Source organism: Crocuta crocuta, unplaced genomic scaffold (assembly GCF_008692635.1).
Source record: "Crocuta crocuta isolate KB4526 unplaced genomic scaffold, BGI_CrCroc_1.0 scaffold180, whole genome shotgun sequence".
NCBI classification, from domain to species: domain Eukaryota; kingdom Metazoa; phylum Chordata; class Mammalia; order Carnivora; family Hyaenidae; genus Crocuta; species Crocuta crocuta.
This window is the reverse complement of record NW_027527549.1, coordinates 3,793,713-3,814,742: the sequence shown is the minus strand read 5'-3', so window position 1 is coordinate 3,814,742 and position 21,030 is coordinate 3,793,713. Positions and strand designations below refer to the sequence as shown.

General features: G+C 49.4%; 1 protein-coding gene and 1 long non-coding RNA gene across 3 annotated transcripts; one reads left to right on the top strand and one right to left on the bottom strand.

The window, feature by feature from the left end:
* Window positions 1–490: 490 nt before the first annotated feature.
* LOC144234654 (uncharacterized) lies at window positions 491–7,752 on the bottom strand. Its single transcript, XR_013336029.1, has 2 exons — window positions 7,032–7,752; window positions 491–868 (listed from the first exon to the last, which is right to left on the bottom strand). It is a non-coding gene; the product is annotated as an uncharacterized LOC144234654 (long non-coding RNA).
* Window positions 7,753–8,168: 416 nt separating this feature from the next.
* TRIM45 (tripartite motif containing 45) lies at window positions 8,169–16,535 on the top strand. 2 transcript variants are annotated; one of them, XM_077767347.1, is made up of 6 exons: window positions 8,169–8,942; window positions 10,643–11,376; window positions 12,597–12,726; window positions 13,295–13,409; window positions 15,249–15,409; window positions 16,258–16,535. In XM_077767347.1, the coding sequence occupies exons 1-6, from the start codon at window positions 8,455–8,457 to the stop codon at window positions 16,487–16,489; spliced, it is 1,860 nt and encodes a 619-aa protein (XP_077623473.1). In that variant the 5' UTR covers window positions 8,169–8,454; the 3' UTR covers window positions 16,490–16,535. The 2 variants fall into 2 exon arrangements, with proteins under 2 accessions (XP_077623473.1, XP_077623484.1); XM_077767358.1 differs by having other exon boundaries at window positions 8,171–8,942; window positions 15,283–15,409.
* Window positions 16,536–21,030: the final 4,495 nt, after the last annotated feature.

Genomic DNA, 21,030 nt, shown 5'->3' with positions numbered 1-21,030 from the left:
GGGGGAGTGAGCAAAAGGAGAAAGAAGCACTAGCCCATATTGTTTTTCTCTTTCCACCCCATGGAGGGCATCCCGACAAACTCCATCAAGCTCCACCACCCCCAACAGCTGCCCTCTGAACACTGCTGAGGCCAAGCTGGAGGGGTGGGGTGGGATAACGTACTCTTAGTACTCCCAGTCACCTGGGTCGGGGTGTGACTGGAGAGGAGCCTGAGTAGTTCCTGAGCAAAGAGCTCAGGGTAGGGACTCAGATCCCTGAACTAAAAGCTGTACTGATTAGGGGCGCCTGGGTGGCTCAGTCGGTTAAGTGTCTGACTCTCGATCTTGGCTCGAGTTATGATCTCCTGGTTGATGAGATCAAGCCCCGCGTCAGGCTCTATGCTGACAATGTGGAGCCGGCTTGGGATTCTCTCCCAATCTCTCTCTCTGCCACTGCCTCATTCATGCTCTCTAAACAAACAAACAAACAAACAAACAAACAAAGCAATACTGAATAGAGACCAGGTATTACACTGAACAACTCAACAGAGTAAGAGTCAGACGACGCATTCATGTCCCCAGTCTCCAGTAACTTCCTGTGACCTCCGGCCATGTCCGTGTGTAGCCGTGCCTCAGTATTCTCACGTGTCCATCTAATAGATGTGTATGGGGCTCCAGTCCTGGGCCAGGCATGCATCTAGCTGCTGTGAATGCACAGAGAATGTCACAGACGATAGCCTTCATCTTCAGAGGCGTACTGTTCTGACGGGGAGCCAGCCATGAACACAGCTGCAGCGAACGCAATCCCACCGAAGGGTCTCTTCAAGTCAAAAGTCACGATCAATCTGTCAAGTCGACATGTTCATTAAATACAAATAACAGAAGAATCCTAAGGGGGAAAACACAGCATACGCAATATTATAAAGAGTGAAAAACATGCCTTTTATTTTTTCTTCTTTCTCATTAATTGTATTTGAGTGTAGTTGATACACAATGTTACATTTCAGGCACATCACATAGTCATTTGGCAAGTCTAACCACGAGGCCACGCTCACCACAAGTGTCCCTGCTATCTGTCACCATACATCATCGACTATATTCCTTACACTGCTGCCTTTTATTCCCGTGACCCATTCATTCCAGGACCTGTGTCTCCCAACGCCCTTTATCCATTTTGCCCCCCCCCCCCCCCCGCTTCCCTCCCTTCTGGCAACCACCAGTTTGTTCTCTACGCATACAGGTGTGACTTTCTGTTTGTTGATTTACTTAAAACGTGCCTTTTACTCTCTGTTCTCTAACACACCAGTATGAGCATCCGCAACTACTGCTCTAATTTTAATCACAAGAATTATCACCATGCACAGAACAAAAATCCATCCTCGAAATGTGCCGTTTTCTTTATATTATTACCCAACTTATTTACGTACATTTTATGGGGAAGATAAATTTATATAAAAGATAATCTAATCACAAAGCGTTTATCCACATTAATTTTTTAGCAAATACGTTAATCTATCAGATGCCTCATAAAACATTTATTTCATAAAAGGTTAATAATGAGCGTTATTATTTCATAAACAGAGAAAAAGGAATTCACAGAAAATGAGTAACATAATAAAGTGTGTAATAAAGTACCGTCTAAGAATAGCTTATATTTATGCCAAACCAACTGGGATTGGGTGCAGCTTCCTGACTACATCAACTATGTAATGTTTGGGGTCAGGGGAGAGCATCTGGTGAGACAGCTAGGACTCAAGTGAGACGAGGTTGAAGATTACGGAGAATTTTTTCTGAAACGGTGGGTAATAAGTAACAACAGAACTTATGTGTTTCAATTAGTTCTGGTCAGACTGACCGTACTTATACAAGGACAGCTCCAAAGCTCAGATCATTCTAGGCCTTTCACCCCACACCTTCTCAAGATTGAAGAGCTGCCCAGTTAACATAAACTATCAGTTCTAAGGAACTACTTATACTTATTAGATCTCACAACTAGAAACATCTCAGGCCACCTCAGTGGCTCAGGCCGTTGAGCGTCCGACTTTCAGCTCAGGTCAGGATCTCACAGTTCGTGAGTTCAAGCCCCATGTCCAGTTCTGTGCCAGATCATCTGTCTCTCTCTCTGGACCACCCCCTTCCACGTGGGCACACATCCTTTCTCAAAGATAAACACTTTTTTAAAAAAGAAACATCTCAAGGTGCAGTGAATTTCTATAGAATGCAAAGCAGCCATAAAGCAATACAACCAAATTTTTTTTCATGCCCATCTCCGTTCAAAATAAGCAAAATAGAAGTGTGGACGGTCTGAAGCTTTGGAAGAAGGGAGAGCATTCTATTGCAGCCACTTCCACTAGATGGCGCTAGAGACTCTTTTAGGAATCAGGCTCTTAAAAAATAAATCCGGGTGCAGCAGTAAAAGAAATGAGGTTGAAGAGGCTGGCAGAGGTGGGGTTAAGGGAAGTCCCTCCTAGAAGACCCAGATTCCACGAAAGCAGGGTGTTTTGCTCTACACAATGTTGTATCCCGGGACACGGTCAAAAGTTCCTGCCCTCATCACTATTCTAGAGGGGAGCAAGCCCTGAAGACATTTGGGGCAAACACATTCCAGGGGCTTAAAGAATATCTGATGAATAAATGAAGGTCCTGAATAGCCACTGAAGATCAATGTCAAATTAGGGTTTCAGAAAGATTTCTGACAGGATCATAGAGAATGGACTGGGCACAGGGACACTAATTAGTATTCCAAAGAAAGCATGATAAGGACTTGAACTAAAAAGCAGGAATAATGGGGATGGAAGGGAGGGGTAAATTCAGAGATATGATGTGGGCGATGACGGTAACGGTAAACAAAAAAGAGCCCCCTACAAAACGTGGGCTAGTGCTCTCTAAATGCCGCCTCTGAATCAGGGGAGAGTGAAGATTTTTTTTTTAAGTAGGGCCAAGGACCCTAGGAAATACCAGTGCTTAAGAGCCAGGTGGAAGTAGTGCACTGCAGGGAGAAAGAAAAGGGTTGGTTAGAGAGGCAGGAAGTGGAAGGAAAACCAAGAACAGTGTTATAGGAACCAAAGGAGCAGAAAGTTTCCAGAAGAAATGTGGCAATGTCCACAGCAGGGGCGGCCGGCTCGGTTGGTAGAGCATGTGACTGTAGGTCTCCAGGTTGTGAGCTCCAGCCCCACAACGGGAGTAAAGCTTACTTAAAAAACAAACAAACCAACAACATGACGGCAAATTCTGTTCAATTGTAAGTGAAAAGTGGCCACTGGATTTAACAAGTTGGAAGTTATCAGGGACTCCAGCAAAAGCAATTTCCAGAGAAATGGTGACAGCAAAAGTCGGATCCTAGTGTTTAGCAGTAAAATGCAAGAATTAGAGAAGCAAGTGTAGACTATTCTTTTTAAGAGGCCAAGGGGAATCAGGAGCGAGAGAGGGGCATAGGGTTGGAGGCTTCAGCATGAGTAGGAGTTGAAAGAAAAATCCAGGGGCGCCTGGGTGGCTCAGTTGGTTAAGCGTCCGACCTCAGCTCAGGTCATGATCTCACAGTCCGTGGGATCAAGCCCCATGTCGGGCTCTGTGTTGGCAGTTCAGAGCCTGGAGCCTGCTTTAGACTCTGTGTCTTCCTCTCTCTCTGCCCCTCCCCCACTTGCTCTCTGTCTCTGTCTCTCAAAATAAAATAGAGACACTTAAAAATTAAAAAAAAAAAAAAGGAGTTGAAAGAATGATCCACCAGAAAGGAACAGATGAAGACGGAGGAGAGGGAAGAGACAAAGGAGGCTGGGCCTCAGAGCACAGATCCTAGGAGAAAGGATTCTCTTTCCTCTGAAGGCAGGAAGGAAGGACGGTGAGTGAGAAAGAAGTATACGGTGGAAGGTTAAGTCTGACATAGCTCTCTGGTGCACTTTCTACATATACTCAGTCTCTGGTGGTGCTAATCAATCAGAATGTCCGAGCAAGCTCTGATTGGTTTCTTGATGGGTCATTCTGCATTTCCATCCTTCCTGCCTTTGGTACTTTTCCTGTCTTGGGCTGCAAGAGTGAACCTGATCGCTTTCATCAGTGCCATTCTTCTGACCCTGTGACTTCTGTCCTTCCCTGTAACTATTTGCTGCCTGGGGTTACCAGAAAGACGAAGCAGTACGTTAGCATGGAATAAAAACACTGAGCTGATTCTGGGAAAGGAGAATCCTTAACTAATCCTCTCCTGTGACCTCACGCCATATCGCCTATGGTCTTGCACGAGCCACAAAACTCTTGGTTACCTGTAGTCCTGTTTATCCTTTATTTGAGATCATTGTTCCCGGCCTCATCCAAACTAGGTTGGTTCCCAAGGGTTCCCATCTTAATAGAGAGACAGAGCATATTTGTGCATGTGTGTGGTGTATACATATATCCATGTACCCATATATACATGCATAATAAACCACTTAATACTACCATGCAACACAAACTGAAAAGAGCAAAGTATAGGAAAAGAGCTACTGGAGCTCAAACTTGGAGCTCTGAAGCAGCGGGGAATTTCGAGAAGGTAGTGTAAAGCGGGCCTGACCTTAAAGGAAGGGTAGGTTTATATCGTAAAGGTGGAAGAATTCTGCAGACACAACTGGCAAAGACCAAGAAGTGTGTTTGACAATGTTTAGGGGGTAACAAAATTTTATCCCATGGAGATAGGGAGCTAGTGAAACTTTAGAATGAGGACTGACTCGTAGCACGTTTTCACATGTTTTTACAATCAATTTGGGGAAAACTGTAGGATCGATTGGAAAAAACAATGGAGGGCAGGAATAATTCAGCGACGACTATAATATCTGAGGTGAGGGTGTTAACCCTACAGGTAAGGGTTCTGTATCATCCTAAATTCTGTGCAGTAAGATGCTGGCGGTGAGAATGGAAAGAAATTGGTACCTGCCTGGACACGGAAAAAGAGACAGGACACCGGGAACAGTATAAGGTTTCCAGCTGGAAAGAAGGGGGAATAATGATGTCCTTGAGAGAATAAAATAGGGAGATCCAGAGAGCACAGTTCAGTGAGCAAAAAAGTTCAGTGAAATTTAAGGTGCGTGGGGTTTAAGATGATGGGGACCCATTTGGGTGCAGATTTAGAATAGTTGCGGCTGAGGCTCAGGGGACAAAGCGTGGATGTGGGAATCACCCTTGTTACAGGACAAATAGAGAACAAAAGGTAGGGATTAAAGAGAACGAAGGGAAACCAGTGAGGAAGGGGAGTGTGAGAAGCGATTAGGTAGAGTATTCAGAAGAAGGAAGCAACTTTTAAGGATGAGGAAGTATATAACAATGTTGAGCACCGAAGAGGCTGCATATTGAGAAAAGTAATTTGGTCACCTGTCATCTACGAGTGAAAAGTTTCAACAGAAAAGAGGAGTCAGGGCGCCCAGGTGGCTCAGTCAGTTAAGTGCTAAGCATCCCACTTCGGCGCAGGTCATGACCTTGTGGTTTCTGAGTTGAGCCCCACGTCCGGCTCTGCTGACAGCTCAGAGCCTGGAGCCTACTTCGGATTCTGTGTCTCCCACTCTGTCTCTGTCTCAAAAATAAATAAACATTAAAAAAATTTTTTTGTTAGAGGAGAAGGAGTTAGTTTATTTGAGGGAGGGAAAAAATGGGTGGTGAGGAACACAGGAAGTGGGACAACTCTTGTGAAAAATATAGTGGCGAGAGTCACAAAAGTCAGTTAGGTTGAAAGCCAGCGAAGTCAAGGGAGGATCTGCCTCCCCCTTTAGGACTTGATCATAACTCTTGGCAGAAAGAACACACTAGTAAAGGGGTGACTGAAAATGTAGGAGCAGCAAAGTCTTGAAGAACCAGGTGAGGTTAGAGTAAAGAGCAAAGGTCTTGAGGAACAGAAGAAAGGCAGTCAGGCTGGGTACGAGAGGAGGTGTGACAAACCAGAGCTTTTTAAGTAGAAACGTGACAGAGTTCTCCAGATAGTCTCGCTTTTCTCACCCCATTCAAGGTAGCTGCCTGCTGAGCACATAAGGCATTAGATGCTTAAGAAACTGGGAAAGGAAAGGGCAGAGATGGTTAGGGTGGAATCTTAAACGTGACATCATGAGACAAGCGTTCAAGTCTCGGATAGGTTACCTTGGGCGGGCCACCAGACCTCTTTGAGACTCAGTTTCCTCACAGAGCTGTTAAAGAATGAAATTAAATAACGTACACGTAAATTATATATACACCACCTCTTAAACAAGAGAAGCTGGGAACACCGACCACAGGAAATGGGATAGAACACATGAATAAGAGATGAAGCAAAGCATCACCAAGCATCAGTCAGGTGATGGTCAGAACAAGGATCTATAGCAAACACAAGTCTGCACGGTTTTTGTGACTTACTCCCAGCACCCCAGGGTGCAGAAAGATGAGTCTGAGTCAGAGTGAGTGAGGAAGAGAAGCCAAAGAAATCTAGGTAAGAACTATTTTTTAAGACCATCGTGCTCATACTTATTTTTAGAAATCATAAATAATTTTATATAACAGTGGCATTTGACTCACTGCCGTGTTACATTTTGGAAATGGTCAAACATTTCCATTTCTTAAAATGTTTATAATTTGCAGGGCGCTTGAGTGGCTCAGTTGGTTAAGCGGCCGGCTTCGTCTAGGTCATGATCTCAGGGTTCCTGAGTTCGAGCCCCGCATGGGGCTCTGTGCTGACAGCTAGCTCAGAGCCTGGAGCCTGCTTCCGGTTCTGTGTCTCCCTCTCTCTCTGACCCTCCCCTGCTCACGCTCTGTCTCTCTTTCTCAAAACTGAATGTTAAAAAGTTTTTTGAATGTTTTTAGTTTTCATACTTTAGAGTCAAGTTTTAGTTTGCTTTGTTTGGCGTTTCAGATTCTGTATTTTTTAAGCTTAGTCTCCAGGCAAAGTGTGCCTAGAGCATGAAATCAATGAAACAGCTGCCCATTGGGTCCTAGTCAACTAGGGAAGGTCATGACCAAAACCAGCAGTGAGGTAACCAGGCTGTGGGTTATAAACCAGCGAGACACACAAGCTTAAGGGACTGGAAGTAGCGAGAACAGTGGAAGGGAAGGAGCTAGAGTGTTACCATTTCTGGAAATGGTGGAGATACAGGTCCCAGATCTGGGGTTGTGGCAAAGCCCTCCCAGGGCCGAATCAGGCTACTTGAAGAAGGAGGCCAAGAAATTGCCAAGGCTGCCTGTCGCGTCCATCTTCCAGATTATTCTGTGAGTCCACAAAGGGTTTCCTCCCTCTTGGCCATCCTCCACTCTCCCATTATGACCAGTCACGGGCCCCCTTGGACTGACGGAGCCAAACAGGCGGACAAACTTGCTCCGTTTCTGGCGTACGGAACTGTAGGCTTCTGGGGGACAAACGCCTAACCCTTCAGGTCTTCCGCGCCCTGGGCCCCGACGGGTCAAACAACGGCATCTCCAGCCTCAGGGAACCGCCCTCGGTCTCGCAGACGGGTCCCCACAACCTCCGGGCCCGTAGGCCCGGGAAAAGAAGCTCTTGGAAGCTGCGCGCTGGGCCTGGGGGGTTCCTGAACTAAAATACACTGGGGAGGCCGGGGCGGGAACTCGCGGGCTCACACCAGCCCACCAGAAAGGTCCTTCTTAGCGCCCGAAGCCTCCGGGACAAGGACTCCTCGGCCTACAACTCCCAGCAAGCTGTGCGTTGAGTAACTGACAGCTCCGCCCGCCAATGGAAGGGCCCGGTCTGGGTTCGTGGGCCCAATCCGAGGGCGCAAATGAGGTCGTCCCCCGTGGATGACCGGCGGCGCTTTGTAAGCGGTCCTCTGGCCTCTCTGGTCGCCACAGCGATAGAGGGATCGTCCCCGTAAAAGGGTGACGCTGGTTATACTATGCCGCTCACTTCCAGCCTCCCTCTCTTCCTCCCCTCCGCCCGAGCCCTCCCGCCGGCCGACCCCCGGGCCTTAGTTTGATCCCTCCCCTCGCCGTCGGAGTGGCCCGGCGAAGATGTGGAACTCCCAAAGTTNGAGCCGGCGAGACTCGCAGCTGCCTTACCGTCCCTGTGCGGTCCGCGAAGGGCCGGGTCGAGGGACGGAGCGGGAGGCCCACCACGCCGACCTCATCACGCGGGGCGGGGGAGCCGCTTGCCGCGTGTCGGGCGCAGGGCCATTGGGACGGGAGGCGGGAGGGGGGTGGTCGAGGAGGGAGTGAGAGGTGCAAAGGTCCAGGAGTCGGCAGCAGGACCAGCTCTAGACTTAGACCTGGAAGCGCTTCCGGGGCGGAGGATTTGGGGGGCAGAGGAGAGTGTGGGCGCGTCTGGTATGGGATGCCGTGGAAAGGAGGGGGCGCTCATAACTAGATCGGTGGGTGGTTCCTTTGACTCTTCTACCTTTTTGTCCTTTGCTTTCCCGAAGAGAGAGTTCCCATGGTCTGTGCTCCAGCTCTGGAAACTTTCTCTTCGGGTGGGCTTAATCACCTACTACTCCATTATAGAACTACCCAGAGCCTTTCCTGATACTGGGCACAAACGTGGGGAGTATGTCAGAAAACAGGAAGCCGCTGCTGGGCTTGGTGGGCAAACTCCCCAGTGGGACTGCAGTTGGGAGCTCAGGCAAGACTCACTGCCCTTTGTGCATGGGGCTCTTCACAGCCCCCAGGCTCTTGCCTTGCTTGCACACAGTCTGCACCATGTGTCTGGAGCAGCTGGAGCCTTTCTCAGTAGTGGACATCCGAGGGGGTGACTCTGACACCAGCTCTGAGGGGTCAATATTCCAGGAACTCAAGCCACCCAGTCTGCAACCCCAGATCGGCATCCTGTGTCCGGTATGTGATGCTCAGGTGGACCTGCCCATGGGTGGAGTGAAGGCTTTAACCATAGACCACCTGGCCATGAATGATGTGATGCTGGAGAGTCTTCGTGGGGAAGGCCAGGGCCTGGTGTGTGACCTGTGCAGCGACAGGGAAGTGGAGAAGAGATGTCAGACCTGCAAAGCCAATCTCTGCCACTTCTGCTGCCAGGCTCATAGGTAAAGATGGGATACCCCACCTGGTGTAGCTTAGGGGCAGAATACAAAGAGGTGTCAACTGAGAACTCCCTTGTGAGCAGATGGGACGGAAAGCTCTCTCAAATGCCATGTAAGGTCAAATAGCAATATATGCTGCAATAAATACTCTAGGGCGGTAGTTAACTCCTGAAGCCTTGCATATTCCTGGAGTGATAATGGAATCAAAGGTTTGCATGGTCCTTGGGTGGTTCGCGAAGCACTGTTTCCTTGGATCACTGATCGTTTGTATCAAGAATAATTGTAGTGGATGCTGGATAAACAGAAGAATGAATATAATAGCAGAGCCTCTGACCTTGATCTCATTTGATGCCTCGCAGCTCTTACAGAAAAGCAGGCACTGTTTTCACTCCCATTTATTATTTGAGGAGATATTTATTATTTTTGCTCAACGCTCTGATTGCCAAGGTCCCCCAGCTGGGAAGTAGCGCGTAACCGAACCGAATTTTACATCTAGGGCTTCTGGCCGCATTCTGTGCTCTCTGCTAATCCATGGTCCCCTCTCGGTGTAAGCTGCTATTTGGCCACGCCCCACCTCAGCCTTTGCCTTGTACCCTAGAGTCATTCTGGAGCTTGGACTGGTGGGCCGATAGGTGCCTGGTGCAGTGCAGATTTAGGTCTGTCATCGTGGCATTTGGTGAATCATTAGTCACACGAACCACTCCTTTGTCCCTTGTCAACCTTCTCCCCCATTCCAGGACATCAGAATAGAAACTAGCCACGATTTTAGGACTAGCTTAAAATAGTTTCTAAATTCTGCCTTCCATTTGGTTTCTGGTCTCGCCAACTGAACAAGTTAGTAGTCTTCAGTCTATTTTTAACTGGCAGTTATGACTGCCTTGCGGCCAGTCAAACAGCTGCCCCTGTTTTTCTCTACAGCCACTTTTCTGGGGCCAGAATAGGCATGCAAGCTCCAATCCCACGTGTTAATATAATGCTAACAGTTGCAGGGGCAGCGGTGGGGGGTGAGGGGGGTGGAGAGGATCTCTCAACAGTCATCAGGTTTCCTAGGGATTTCCCTGAATCTCTAGAAGGCTCCAGAAAAAGGGAATTAAAAGAACTGTGATCCTACTGACCACTGATTTCACTCTAATAATTTCGATGACACGTGGAAAAGTCTAGCTTGCTGCTCTGGGGTGATGGAGGCGCTTGTCGGAGGAAATGCTTTACAAAATCTTAGGTGCAAGTTGAGAGACACCTGCTATCACCACCGGCTAAGACACTGTTTAATTGCCGAGGGTGTGGTGCTGTGCCATCTTGCCCGGTTTCTGTCTCTTGCTGCTGTGTTACCCCTTGCTCTCACCTCTAGCTTGCTGACAGGGCAGGCAGAGGCTGTCGTTGAAACTCGCCACATTCACTCTTCGGAGAAAGCTTCAGGATGGAGTCTTAGCATTGCAGCCTTTGGCAAAGTCCCGTTCCAGGCCAGAGAGCCCTAGTCCACGATCACTTTATTCAACATAGTAGCCCTTTCAGGTAGATATTAACCAGCCCCCTGGGACAGATAGGAACTGGAGTCAGAGAGGACCCTGTGGTTAGTACGAGGGTAGAGTAAGGGACTGAACTCAGATCGGTTCGACTTCGGAGCCCATGCTTTTGAAACTGACAGACTGTGTCCCAACTGAATTGTCCCCTAATGCCCCGGTCCTGACTCTGTTTGCCCATAGGCGGCAGAAGAAGACAACTTACCATACGATGGTGGACCTGAGAGACTTGAAAGGCTACAGCAGGATCGGGAAGCCCATTCTGTGTCCCGCGCACCCTGCAGAGGAGCTGAGACTGTTCTGCGAGCTCTGTGACCGGCCCGTGTGCCGGGACTGCGTGGTGGGCGAGCACCGGGAGCACCCCTGTGACTTCGCGAGCAATGTCATCCACAAGCACGGGGACTCCGTGAGGGAGCTTCTCAGAGGCACCCAGCCCCACGTGGAGGCCCTGGGGGAAGCCCTGGCGCAGATCAAAGAGATGAATGGCGCCCTCCAGGCGCGAGTGGAGGCCGTGGCGGCCGAGGTGCGAGCCTTCTCCGAGGGCTATGTCAAGGCCATTGAGGAGCACCGGGACAGGCTGCTGAAGCAGCTGGAAGACATCCGGGTCCAGAAGGAGAACTCCCTGCAGCTGCAGAAGGCGCAGCTGGAGCAGCTGCTGGCCGACATGCGGACCGGCGTGGAGTTCACCGAGCACCTGCTGACCAGCGGCTCGGACCTGGAGATCCTCATCACCAAGGGCGTGGTGGTAGAACGGCTCAGGAAGCTGAACAAAGTGGAATATAGCACCCAACCTGGAGTAAGCGATAAGATATGTTTCTCTCCTCAGCAGAAGGCAGGCCGGTGCCGTGGCTATGAAGTTTACGGGGCCATCAATACGAAAGAGGTCGATCCAGCTAAATGTGTCCTTCAAGGAGAAGGTAGGAATGCATTCCCTGCTGGTGGTTGAGATGGGGACTTCATTTTTAAAGAGGTACGGCTTTTTCAGCCAGGGAGGACGAGCTTCCTACTGACCAGTTGACCAAGGGAGACGGCCATACTTGCCTGAATGGCAGCGACTCCTCCCTTGCCCTTTCTTCCTATTTCGTTCTGGTCAGGGTACAGTGAGTGGCCCTTATGGGGGTGAGGCTTGACCCTTTTCCAGTGGAGCAAAGCAGTAACTAGCAAGGACCCCAAGGAGCGTGCCGTTTGTATCAGATGGCAGAACAGAGCCTGTGCCCAGAGAAGATACCAGGATAGGCCGGGCCCCAGAGTACTCGGATCGGGTCCCAAAGAGAGTTTCAGAGAAGTGAGGGAGACAAGGTTATGATGTCCTTTCTTCTGTACCCATTTTGGTTTATGCAAGCCCCATCTTGGCATCTGAAAGATTATGATAGGCATTCCATTCAGTAGGGGGCGAAACAATTTCTTCTGACCATTCTGTTCCTAAAGGAGGCATGCCATTCCAACATATATTTTAGAGATCGGTCCTGACAGCCGGACTGCACCGCGGAGGCAGGCTGACTCTGGCGAGGGAATTCTTAACTGTGTGGAGGTCACAGCCCCCTTTGAGAATGATCTCTCCCCGAGGAACAGCCACTCATTTCAGTACACCGCTTCAGGAGATGCTTAGACCCTTCATAACCTCTCCACAGACTGCATGGTAGTTCACAAACCCCAGGTTAAGAAGCCGTGTTGCATCTGCTGGACCAGAGGCTGTAGCTACTGAATATTCCCCCCGCCCCTTGGCGGGAGTGCCGCAAAGCCCAAGCTGATGAACCGACCCCCTGCCTGTTCCAGCATGATCCGCAGCTCGGGGAGAGTAGTTTGGGGGTTACCGTCTTCTCTCACAGGGTCTAGAGGTTCTCATCTCTGAATACCTAGGTCTGTCCTTAGGATTAGCTCCCTTCGGGCTGAGGCTAAGGTTCAGGATCCTGTGGGATCCAAGAGCAGCGACTGGCTGAGAGACCAGCAGACTCGCCAGGAGGGGCTGCTCTGGGGGCCAGAGCGGGAGGAGAAGAAAAAGGCAGCGGGGCCATCACAGTGAACAAGAGGCACAGCGTTTGTTCTAAGGAGAAGAAGCGACGTGGTATCCGATCTGGGGATGCAGTCACCAGTGGTTGGCTTTTGAGACGAGGGCCTGAGTGTTTATCTTCTGCAGATCTGCACAGAGCCCGGGAGAAACAGACAGCCTCTTTCACCCTTCTCTGTAAGGACGCAGCAGGAGAGAGCATGGGCAGGGGAGGAGAGAGCGTGCATGTCGCCGTCGTCCCCAAAGATAAGAAAGACAGGTTTGTATTACACAGTCAGGCGTCAGGGGTGATAATAAGTGGTGATAAAACTGGAAACTTGAGGCCCTTCACCACAGTGATGTAACTGCATGGTTGGATCCCACCCCCTGATGCTGTGAACAATGTGATGTGACCAGTTAGTGCTTCCGTGGGTTTTACGCCAGTACTCAATGCCCTGCCCCTCAGACTGTCGGAAAAATATTCTGTGTTACACTGAATGGCCCCCTTCTCAAAATTCAGCCCCGCTTCACTTCTACACTGTGCTGGGAGCGTATTTATATGTCTCCGGACTCAGAGGAGGGAGGGAGAGCGGGAGGGTACAATGGGACCGCATCGAAGGACACGGTGGCGCTTTCAAGGAACTCATCTGCACATCAGATTTGATCAGCATTTAGGCTGCTTCCCTTCTGTTGTAAAAATTAGTTTCCGAGACCGATGGAAGACGTGTCCTGCTGGGGGACGTTTCAGATCCATATCGGGTTGAATGGTGTAGCGTTTACACCCCAAAGCAGTGGGCAGTGGGCGGGCCTGGGAGAGTGAGTCGTTATTGAACCCCCTGTGCATTCAGCCCAGTCAGAGCGCTGGTACAGGATAACAAGGATGGGACCTACTGTGTCTCCTATACCCCCAAGGAGCCTGGCGTCTACACCGTGTTGGTCTGCATCAAAGAGCAGCACGTGCAGGTGAGTGAGTGGGAGCTGTGTGCGCGCCTCCCTGGGCCCCTTTCCCCCTGGCTCCTCTGGCTTCTGCCCCATGCAGAGACAGGCCTCAAGTTCAGCTGTGTGGAGGGGCTGATGGGATTCTCCTTCCGACTTCTCTTTATGACACAGACTTTGCTGCTTTTATCCTTACTAAAGCATGCTGGTGACCGTAAGAACTCTATCCCTACATCCCCTCCGGGCAGTTAGGCTTGGATTTCATCATCCACCCGGTTGGAGAATTCTTGATCTGGGAAAGATACCTCAATCACAGTGGGCAATCTGCCTGGGGACAAGTATACACCTTTAAGCAATATAATCTAGCTCGGGATTCTCCAGCTTTCTCCAACTGTGACCGGATGCACTGGAACTTACTGGAATGCAGTTTAGGGGAGTTGTGCCCTCTCCCCTCAACTGACCAGTGCTCTCTGCCTGGCCACCTGCCCTCGTCTCTCTTTATATACGTGCTTAGCCATTGCCAGGGTTACCACATGACTTCCGCAGCAAGGATAACACCTTGTGGCTTAGAAATTACGATTTTTTAAAAAACTGGGCAATACTCAGCATGTCCAGTAGAATCTCAGGGAGTCACAGGTGTTCCCCAACCAGAAAGCAGCACCGACAGGGACAATAAAATACCATAGTGTCATGATATGTTGGGCTAGCAGCATGCATACCAGGAAGACGCCCACTCACTCATTGCCTGCTGATCACAGCACACCGGGTGAGCCAGGTCCCTTTCATACATTCTCACACCTTCCTTCCAAACCATTCAGGTGCAGTGACCAACATCCCATCAGACTCAGAAACAAACTCGCAGAAATACACAGTTCTCATATAGCAGGCTCAGAATTCGAACCCAGTTCTTTGAACCCCAGGTTTTTATTATTTTATTTTATTTTTAAATGTTTTATTTATTTTTGAGAGAGAGGTAGAGACAGTGTGATCAGGGGAGGGTCAGAGAGAGAGGGAGACACAGAATCTGAAACAGGCTTCAGGCTCTGAGCTAGCTGTCAGCACAGAGCCTGACACGGGCTCGAACCCATGAACCGTGAGATCATGACCTGAGCCAAAGTCAGACGCTTAACCGACTGAGCCACCCAGGTGCCCCATGAACTCCAGGTTGTTTTTAAAACAGATCCTAAACTCTTTAAGGGAAGAGAGATAGAGCATTTGAAAGGCTTCTAAGGCACCTCTGCTTCGTGCTTTTGCAGACAGCACAGTTCCCACTTGGGGACAAGCACAGAAGCAGCACTTATTAAATACTTGTTGTCTAACGTAGGATAGAAATTGGAGAGTGGAAGTTGTCCTTAAGGGAAAGGGGCAGGTGGGAGCGTTTCTGATTTGAGAATTATTCACCTTTGTCCCTTGCCTGCATCCCTCACAGACCTAGACAAAGTGGATGGGTACACGGATATGTCCAGGGTGGATGGGTGCAAGGAAGGGAGCAAGGCTCAGTATGCGAGAGGAAGTGTGTGGCTGAGAAATGGGGAGAACGGGCCACAGATGGCCCAGTCTTTGGGGGTGCAGTGCACCTACTAATTACCCCCCACGCCCCTCCGGGATGGGAAGACCGTGATGTCCATGACACAAGAGCACAGATGGGGCTCCGTTATGTATCGAGTGGGCCCCGCACCAGAAGGGCTGCACACATCCCTCAACTCTCACTGCACTTGTCCCTGGCGCCATCCCGCTGAGCACCCAGCTAGTTAGGGTCCCCTAGTCTGTTTCCCCACGGCAGTCCCTGTTCTCCGTGGCCAGGCCTTGCGACTTACACCGAGTTTAGCACACGTGATGCTCAGCACATCCCTGTTGACTCACAAGGTGCTGTTCTTTGCTCTTGGTCTGCACACCCAAGGGCTCACCGTTCACCGTGACCGTGAGGAAACGGCACCGCCCACACCCAGGTGTGTTTCACTGCTGCACGTTCTGCTCCAGTGGAGGCCAGAAAACGGCTCGCTGTGCCTGTGGAGGCACCATGCCAGGTAAGGACGATCACTCTCCAAAGTTCTTGCCCCGCGGGCCTGTCTCCCAGCAGCGGGGGTCACCTACCACACAGCCACCACCCAGGTTTAGGATGTTCAGACGTTGGCATTCTTGCCAGGAATACAATCCGTGCCTATAAATACACCACAGCTCGCAGTGGCACTTAGCGCTTCTTTACTCTGAGAAGTGAAACGGTAAGCCGAAAAGTTCAGAGTTCTTTTAGTCTTGATAGAGTTCACTCGTCTTCCGAGCCCTGCGCGTCTCCCTGGGCTGCTCGATTTCCATCTGTGCCCTTTCCCGCAGCCTGACACGGTAAAAACTCTAAGTCCACTCTGTTCCTTTTAAAACCTTCAAGGAATTCCAAGCAAGGCAGGGATGGGGCATCTGGCTCTTTTCTTGGGCTTAGGGGGGTTGGCTCAGGCGAGAGATCTAGTCGTTTCTTTTAAAGTATTCTGTTGTGCTCTTACTCTGATGGCGGGCCTTAAGGTGGGCTTGGGCACCCTTTTGCATCAGCACTCCAGAAACTACCTCCTTTTCTGCCACTCTTCCCTTCTCTCTTATTTCAATTATTTTTCAGTTAAAATCCAAACCAGCCCCAATCCTAGCGCTAGCAGAATGTTAAAACAACACCCTTCTGAGAACTTTGGCTACCCTTAACTGACGGTCTACAACCCTCAGGAGCCCTTCTGCTATGGCAGCGCCAAATAGCCCGTGCTTCTCACCGGGTTTTTAGTAAACATTTTCACATCCATGAGTCTAAATGCTGCGAGGGGCTTGAGTTTCCTGCTAAACTGCTGGACTTCACGCTAATGGATGTCTTCGGTCTCTTCTTTGTGCCACCGTGCAGGTGGGTACCTGGGCTGCGGCCACGGACACAAAGGCCACCCGGGCCGCCCGCACTGGTCATGCTGCGGGAAGTTTGCCGAGAAGTCAGAATGCACGTGGACAGGCGGACAGAGTGCACCGAGGAGTCTACTCAGGACCGTGGCCCTCTGACGCCTTCCCGGCCACACGTTCAGCCTCTCACAGCTGCGGCCAGCGCAACTTCAGATGACCAGCGGACCCCAGACCTTGATTAATTCTGAAGAAACAGATAGAATTAAAAACAAAGTGCCTTGTCTTATACTCTCGAGTCCCAAGTCCTTTTTTGTGAGTTACCCACTGATCATGTGTGTGGGTGGCTGAGCACAAGGACCAGCACATTTCTCTTCGTGGTGATTGGCGGGGTTTGCTCTTCCCTTGTACAAGAATGGAGGGCTCTGTGCGGTTGGAACTTAGAGATCATGGGGTATTAATTCCTTTTTTTTTTTTAATTTTTTTATTGCACAATGTTTATTTATTTTTAATTTATGTCCAAGTTAGTTAGCATATGGTGCAACAATGATTTCAGGAGTAGATTCTTTAATGCCCCTTTCCCATCTAGCCCATCCCCCTCTCGCACCCCCTCCAGTAACCCTCTGTTTGTTCTCCAAATTTAAGAGTCTCATGTTTTGTCCCTCTCCCTGTTTTTATATTATTTTTGCTTCCCTTCCCTTATGTTCATCTGTTTTGTATCTTAAAGCCCTCATATGATATTGGTCTTTCTCTGACTAATTTCACTTAGCATAATAGTCTCTGGTTCCATCCACGTAGTTGCAAATGGCAAGATTTCATTCTTTTTGATTGCCGAGTAATACTCCACTGTATATATATTTACCACATCTTCTTTATCCATTCATCCGTTGATGGACATTTGGGCTCTTTCCATTCTGTGGCTATAGTTGATAGCGCTGCTATAAACATTGGGGTGCCTGTGCCCCTTTGAAACAGCACACCTGTATCCCTTGGACAAATACTTAGTAGTGCAATTGCTGGGTCGTAGGGTAGTTCTGTTTTTACTTTTGAGGAACCGCCACACTGTTTTCCAAAGTGGCTGTACCAGTTTGCATTCGCACTTTAAAAAAAAATTTTTTTTTTAATGTTTATTGAAAGAGACAGAGACAGAGCACGAGCAGGGGAGAGGCAGAGAGAGAGGGAGACGCAGAATCCAAAGCAGGCTCCAGGCTCTGAGCTGTTGGCCCAGAGCCCGATGCGGGGCTCAAATCCACGAACCACGAGATCGTGACCTGAGCTGAAGTTGGACACTTAACCAATTGAACCACCCAGGCGCCCCTAATTTTCTTACTTTTGAATGTGTAACTCTTTAATTTCTCCCTGAGCCACATGGTTGCTATTTCCATCAAGGAATGAAAACCTTTCATTGTATCTACTTTTTGCTAGCACACCACATGGATTATAATGCGGTCTTGCTGTTGAGGTGGAGATCCCGGTTTGACCCCTATGCCACCCTCATCTCGTATTTGTAAGCCTAGATCCCTCTTTGGTCAAGGCCATACAAGCAGTAAGTAAACAAAGGGAACAGAGTTGAAATACCACCGCCTAAATGGGTTGCAGTACTACTCATGCCAGGCGATCTACATACATTCATCCCCCTCACCTCTCTCACCCCTCTGTCATTTAGAGAGGAGTCTTTAATTTTGTCTGTAAAGCTAGGAAGTTAACTACAAGCTCTGAGTCCTGGAGTGTGCCTGCTTAGCTGTTAGAGCCTGCAGAGAGTTCTTGGAAGAGGAGGCACTCAGTGCTGGTACCTCATCTCTGCCAAGGGCCTCACTGTATATACTTGGTGTGTCCTTCTGGGACTCTTGATTTCTTATATGGTGAAAACTCAGCACGTATTAAATATAATTACTGAAATCTGCATCGCAAGATCCATTAAGAAGGAGGTGACACATTTGGGCTGTGAATTTGTTCAGGCAAAGGAAGCAGACGAAACACATGACTGTCAGCTCATCATGGAAGACGTTTATTTCCTCCTTAGGGCTGACAGACGTGAGCTACGTCAGAGCTGTAAATCAAGGTGTTCACCATATTCTCATCGTTTTCTGCGAAGGTTCTCCTTGGTGCTCTCTAAACCCAAATCTGATCCTCCCAGAAGACAGCGATGGCCTTGCGACACTCCTGAAGTGCTAGCTGCTTGCCCCTCCTTGCTCTCAGGGTAATTCAAGATCCGCACATCCTCAGAATCCACACGCCCTTGGCCATACAGTCGGTCACCCCCCAGACTGGCTGGATTCCAACTGCACCCTCTGCAGAGTTTGAACTTCGAGTATCCTGCAACCGTAAGCTCCCCTCTCCCCGGCTTGCCCACTGTAATAATCTGACTCTCCTCCCGGACCCCACAATGCAGGGACTCCACTTAACTTCTCACTGTTCCCCCCATGTCCCCGTGTGTTTTCCTTCATCCTCTCAGCTTAGGTTCTCCAGACCATCACGATGATCTCTCTTGCCTGCGGCCTCCCTGTCATTCTTGACAAAGCGCCTGGTTGGATGTGACTCTCTGTCCAACCCAACTGTATGATCTTGGAGAAAAACACAAGAACACGAGGACTAGCCTCACTTTCAGTCTATGACCTCTAATTTCAGGGGGTTCTTAGCATCGCCCAATTGTCTGACGACATTTCTCTAGTCTGTTTGCTCCCCTGCCCTGAAAAAATGAAATTATTTCATACTCCCCTCCCCACTTAGGACCAGGCCTCCTATTTCACCAGGAAAATCAAAGGATTCAGAAGAGAATTCCCCTACCTTCCCACCATATCTACACATCTGCCGATATTTCTGTGTATGCTTGGGGTCTATTCTAGACCACATTCCATGTCTCCACCCCAGGAACCTTCCTCCTGGAATCCTCTCTGCTCACTGCTCACTTCATAAAACAAACATGCTGCAATACTCCCCCCAACTCTTCAAAAAATGGATTCCCCTGGATTTTTATATTAGTCTCCTGGGGCTGCTGTGACTAAATATTGCAGACTGTGGGGCTCAGACAACAGAAATTTCTTTCTCCTGTTTCTGGAGGCCGGAAGTCCAAGGTGCTCCTTGGCTTGTACATGGCCTTGCCTCCACGCAGACACATACGTCCCTGGGATCTCTTTCCCTTCTTATAAGGACACCCGTCGTACTGAATTAGGGCCCACACCTCTGACCCCATTTGACCTCCATTATTTCCTTAAAGGCCCCATCCCCAAATACTGTCACACTGGGGGTTAGGGCTTCAGCCTAGGACTCTGAAGGGAACAAAACTCAGCCCACAAAATCTTTCATCCCCTGCCCTGACAACCACTCCATTTTTCTGCTTCCCTTTATACAACCCTTGGAAATAATTATTGTTTGCTATCCCTACATGTTCTTGCATCGTTTCTGAGATCTAGCCCAATCAGCCCTTCTTTCTCACCACTCCACCGAAACTCCTTATCAAGGTCCCCAGTAATGCCCACACTACAGAATCCAATGGTCAGTCCCCAATGTTTCCATCAATAGCATTGAACACAGTGGATCACTTTCCCCTCCTTGAAGCATTCTCTTCCCTTGCTTCCCGTGGCATCATTCTCCTTGATCGTTCTATCTCATTGACTTTCCCTGACTTTTCACCTTTGCTAGTTCCTCCCTGTCTCCCCAGGTCCTACACACTGACAGCCCAAAGGATCCGTTCTTGCATTTCCATCTCCCCCCTCCCTAGGCGATCTCATCCTCTGCTGACTTCCAACACCATGTAGGCACTGATAACTACTAAGTTTATCTCCTGCTCCAAATTCCAAAGGATTATATCCAGCAGCTCACCCCCTCTACCTGGATGTATCACAGGCACCTCAAATTTCAGATGTCTACAGCAGAGATCCCAGTTTCCAGTTCTCACTTCCCACCTGCCTACACCTCCAACCTGCTTCTCCTGTAGTCCTTTAGGCCTCTTTAAAATGGAAGTCCAAATTCATTCTTACAGGCGGTAGAGCCCATGGCCTTGCAAACAGGCTTGACTGTCCTCTCGAGCACCACATCCGATCCATGGGCGAGTCCCTTCACCTGTCCCTTCAAAATAGACCTGAGGGCACTGTTACTGTCCCGGTGTAAGATACCAAGATTTCTCCCTGGCCTTCTTACTCATCTCCCTGCTTCCAACCCCACCCCTCCTGGGGCCTCTTCTCCTCTCAGAAGTCAGAGGGGGTCCTTCTGAAATACCTCAGATCATGTCACTCTTCTGCTCAACCCAGCAATGGCCTCCATCTTACTCAGAATGAAGCCAGCCTTTACAGCGACCTCTAAGAGCCTGCACCCTAGCTGCCTGTTCTTCTCTCATCTCTTACCCCCCCAGGCCCCCTCCCCGTCACCCAATCAAGCCAGTCCCATCTGCCCAGGGCTCCTCAAACTCTCCAAGTGGTCTGTCGAGCAGCCTTTCTATACAAGATGCTTGTATAGATAGCATCTCCCCACCCCAGGACTCCGTATCACCCTTATTTGGCTTCATCACCACCTCACATACATACTCGACTTGCTTAATGTCTGTTCTCTCATAGGACAGAGCCAGCTCTGTGAAGGCAGGGATGTGACATTCGTAGCCTATACTGTCCCCATGTAGGACAGTTCCTGGCACCCAGTAGAAGCTTAATCAACATTTTGTTGAGTACATAAAGACATAATTTGGTACACATTTTAGTTTGGATCTCCTTGGTATCTGTTTTCTACAAGCCAGACTTCCCTTCCCCCAAACTCCAATATTTGTCATTTAACCAAGTCCCACTTGGGGAAA

What these genes read in the sequence shown, in the direction of transcription:
- TRIM45 (XM_077767347.1), top strand. Translation starts at nt 8,455, where the DNA reads ATGTCAGAAAACAGGAAGCCGCTGCTGGGCTTGGTGGGCAAACTCCCC. An exon ending in TCAAAGAGCAGCACGTGCAG is followed by an intron (nt 13,410 to 15,248) that starts GTGAGTGAGTGG and finishes TTGACTCACAAG; the next exon opens with GTGCTGTTCTTTGCTCTTGG. An exon ending in CTGTGGAGGCACCATGCCAG is followed by an intron (nt 15,410 to 16,257) that starts GTAAGGACGATC and finishes GCCACCGTGCAG; the next exon opens with GTGGGTACCTGGGCTGCGGC.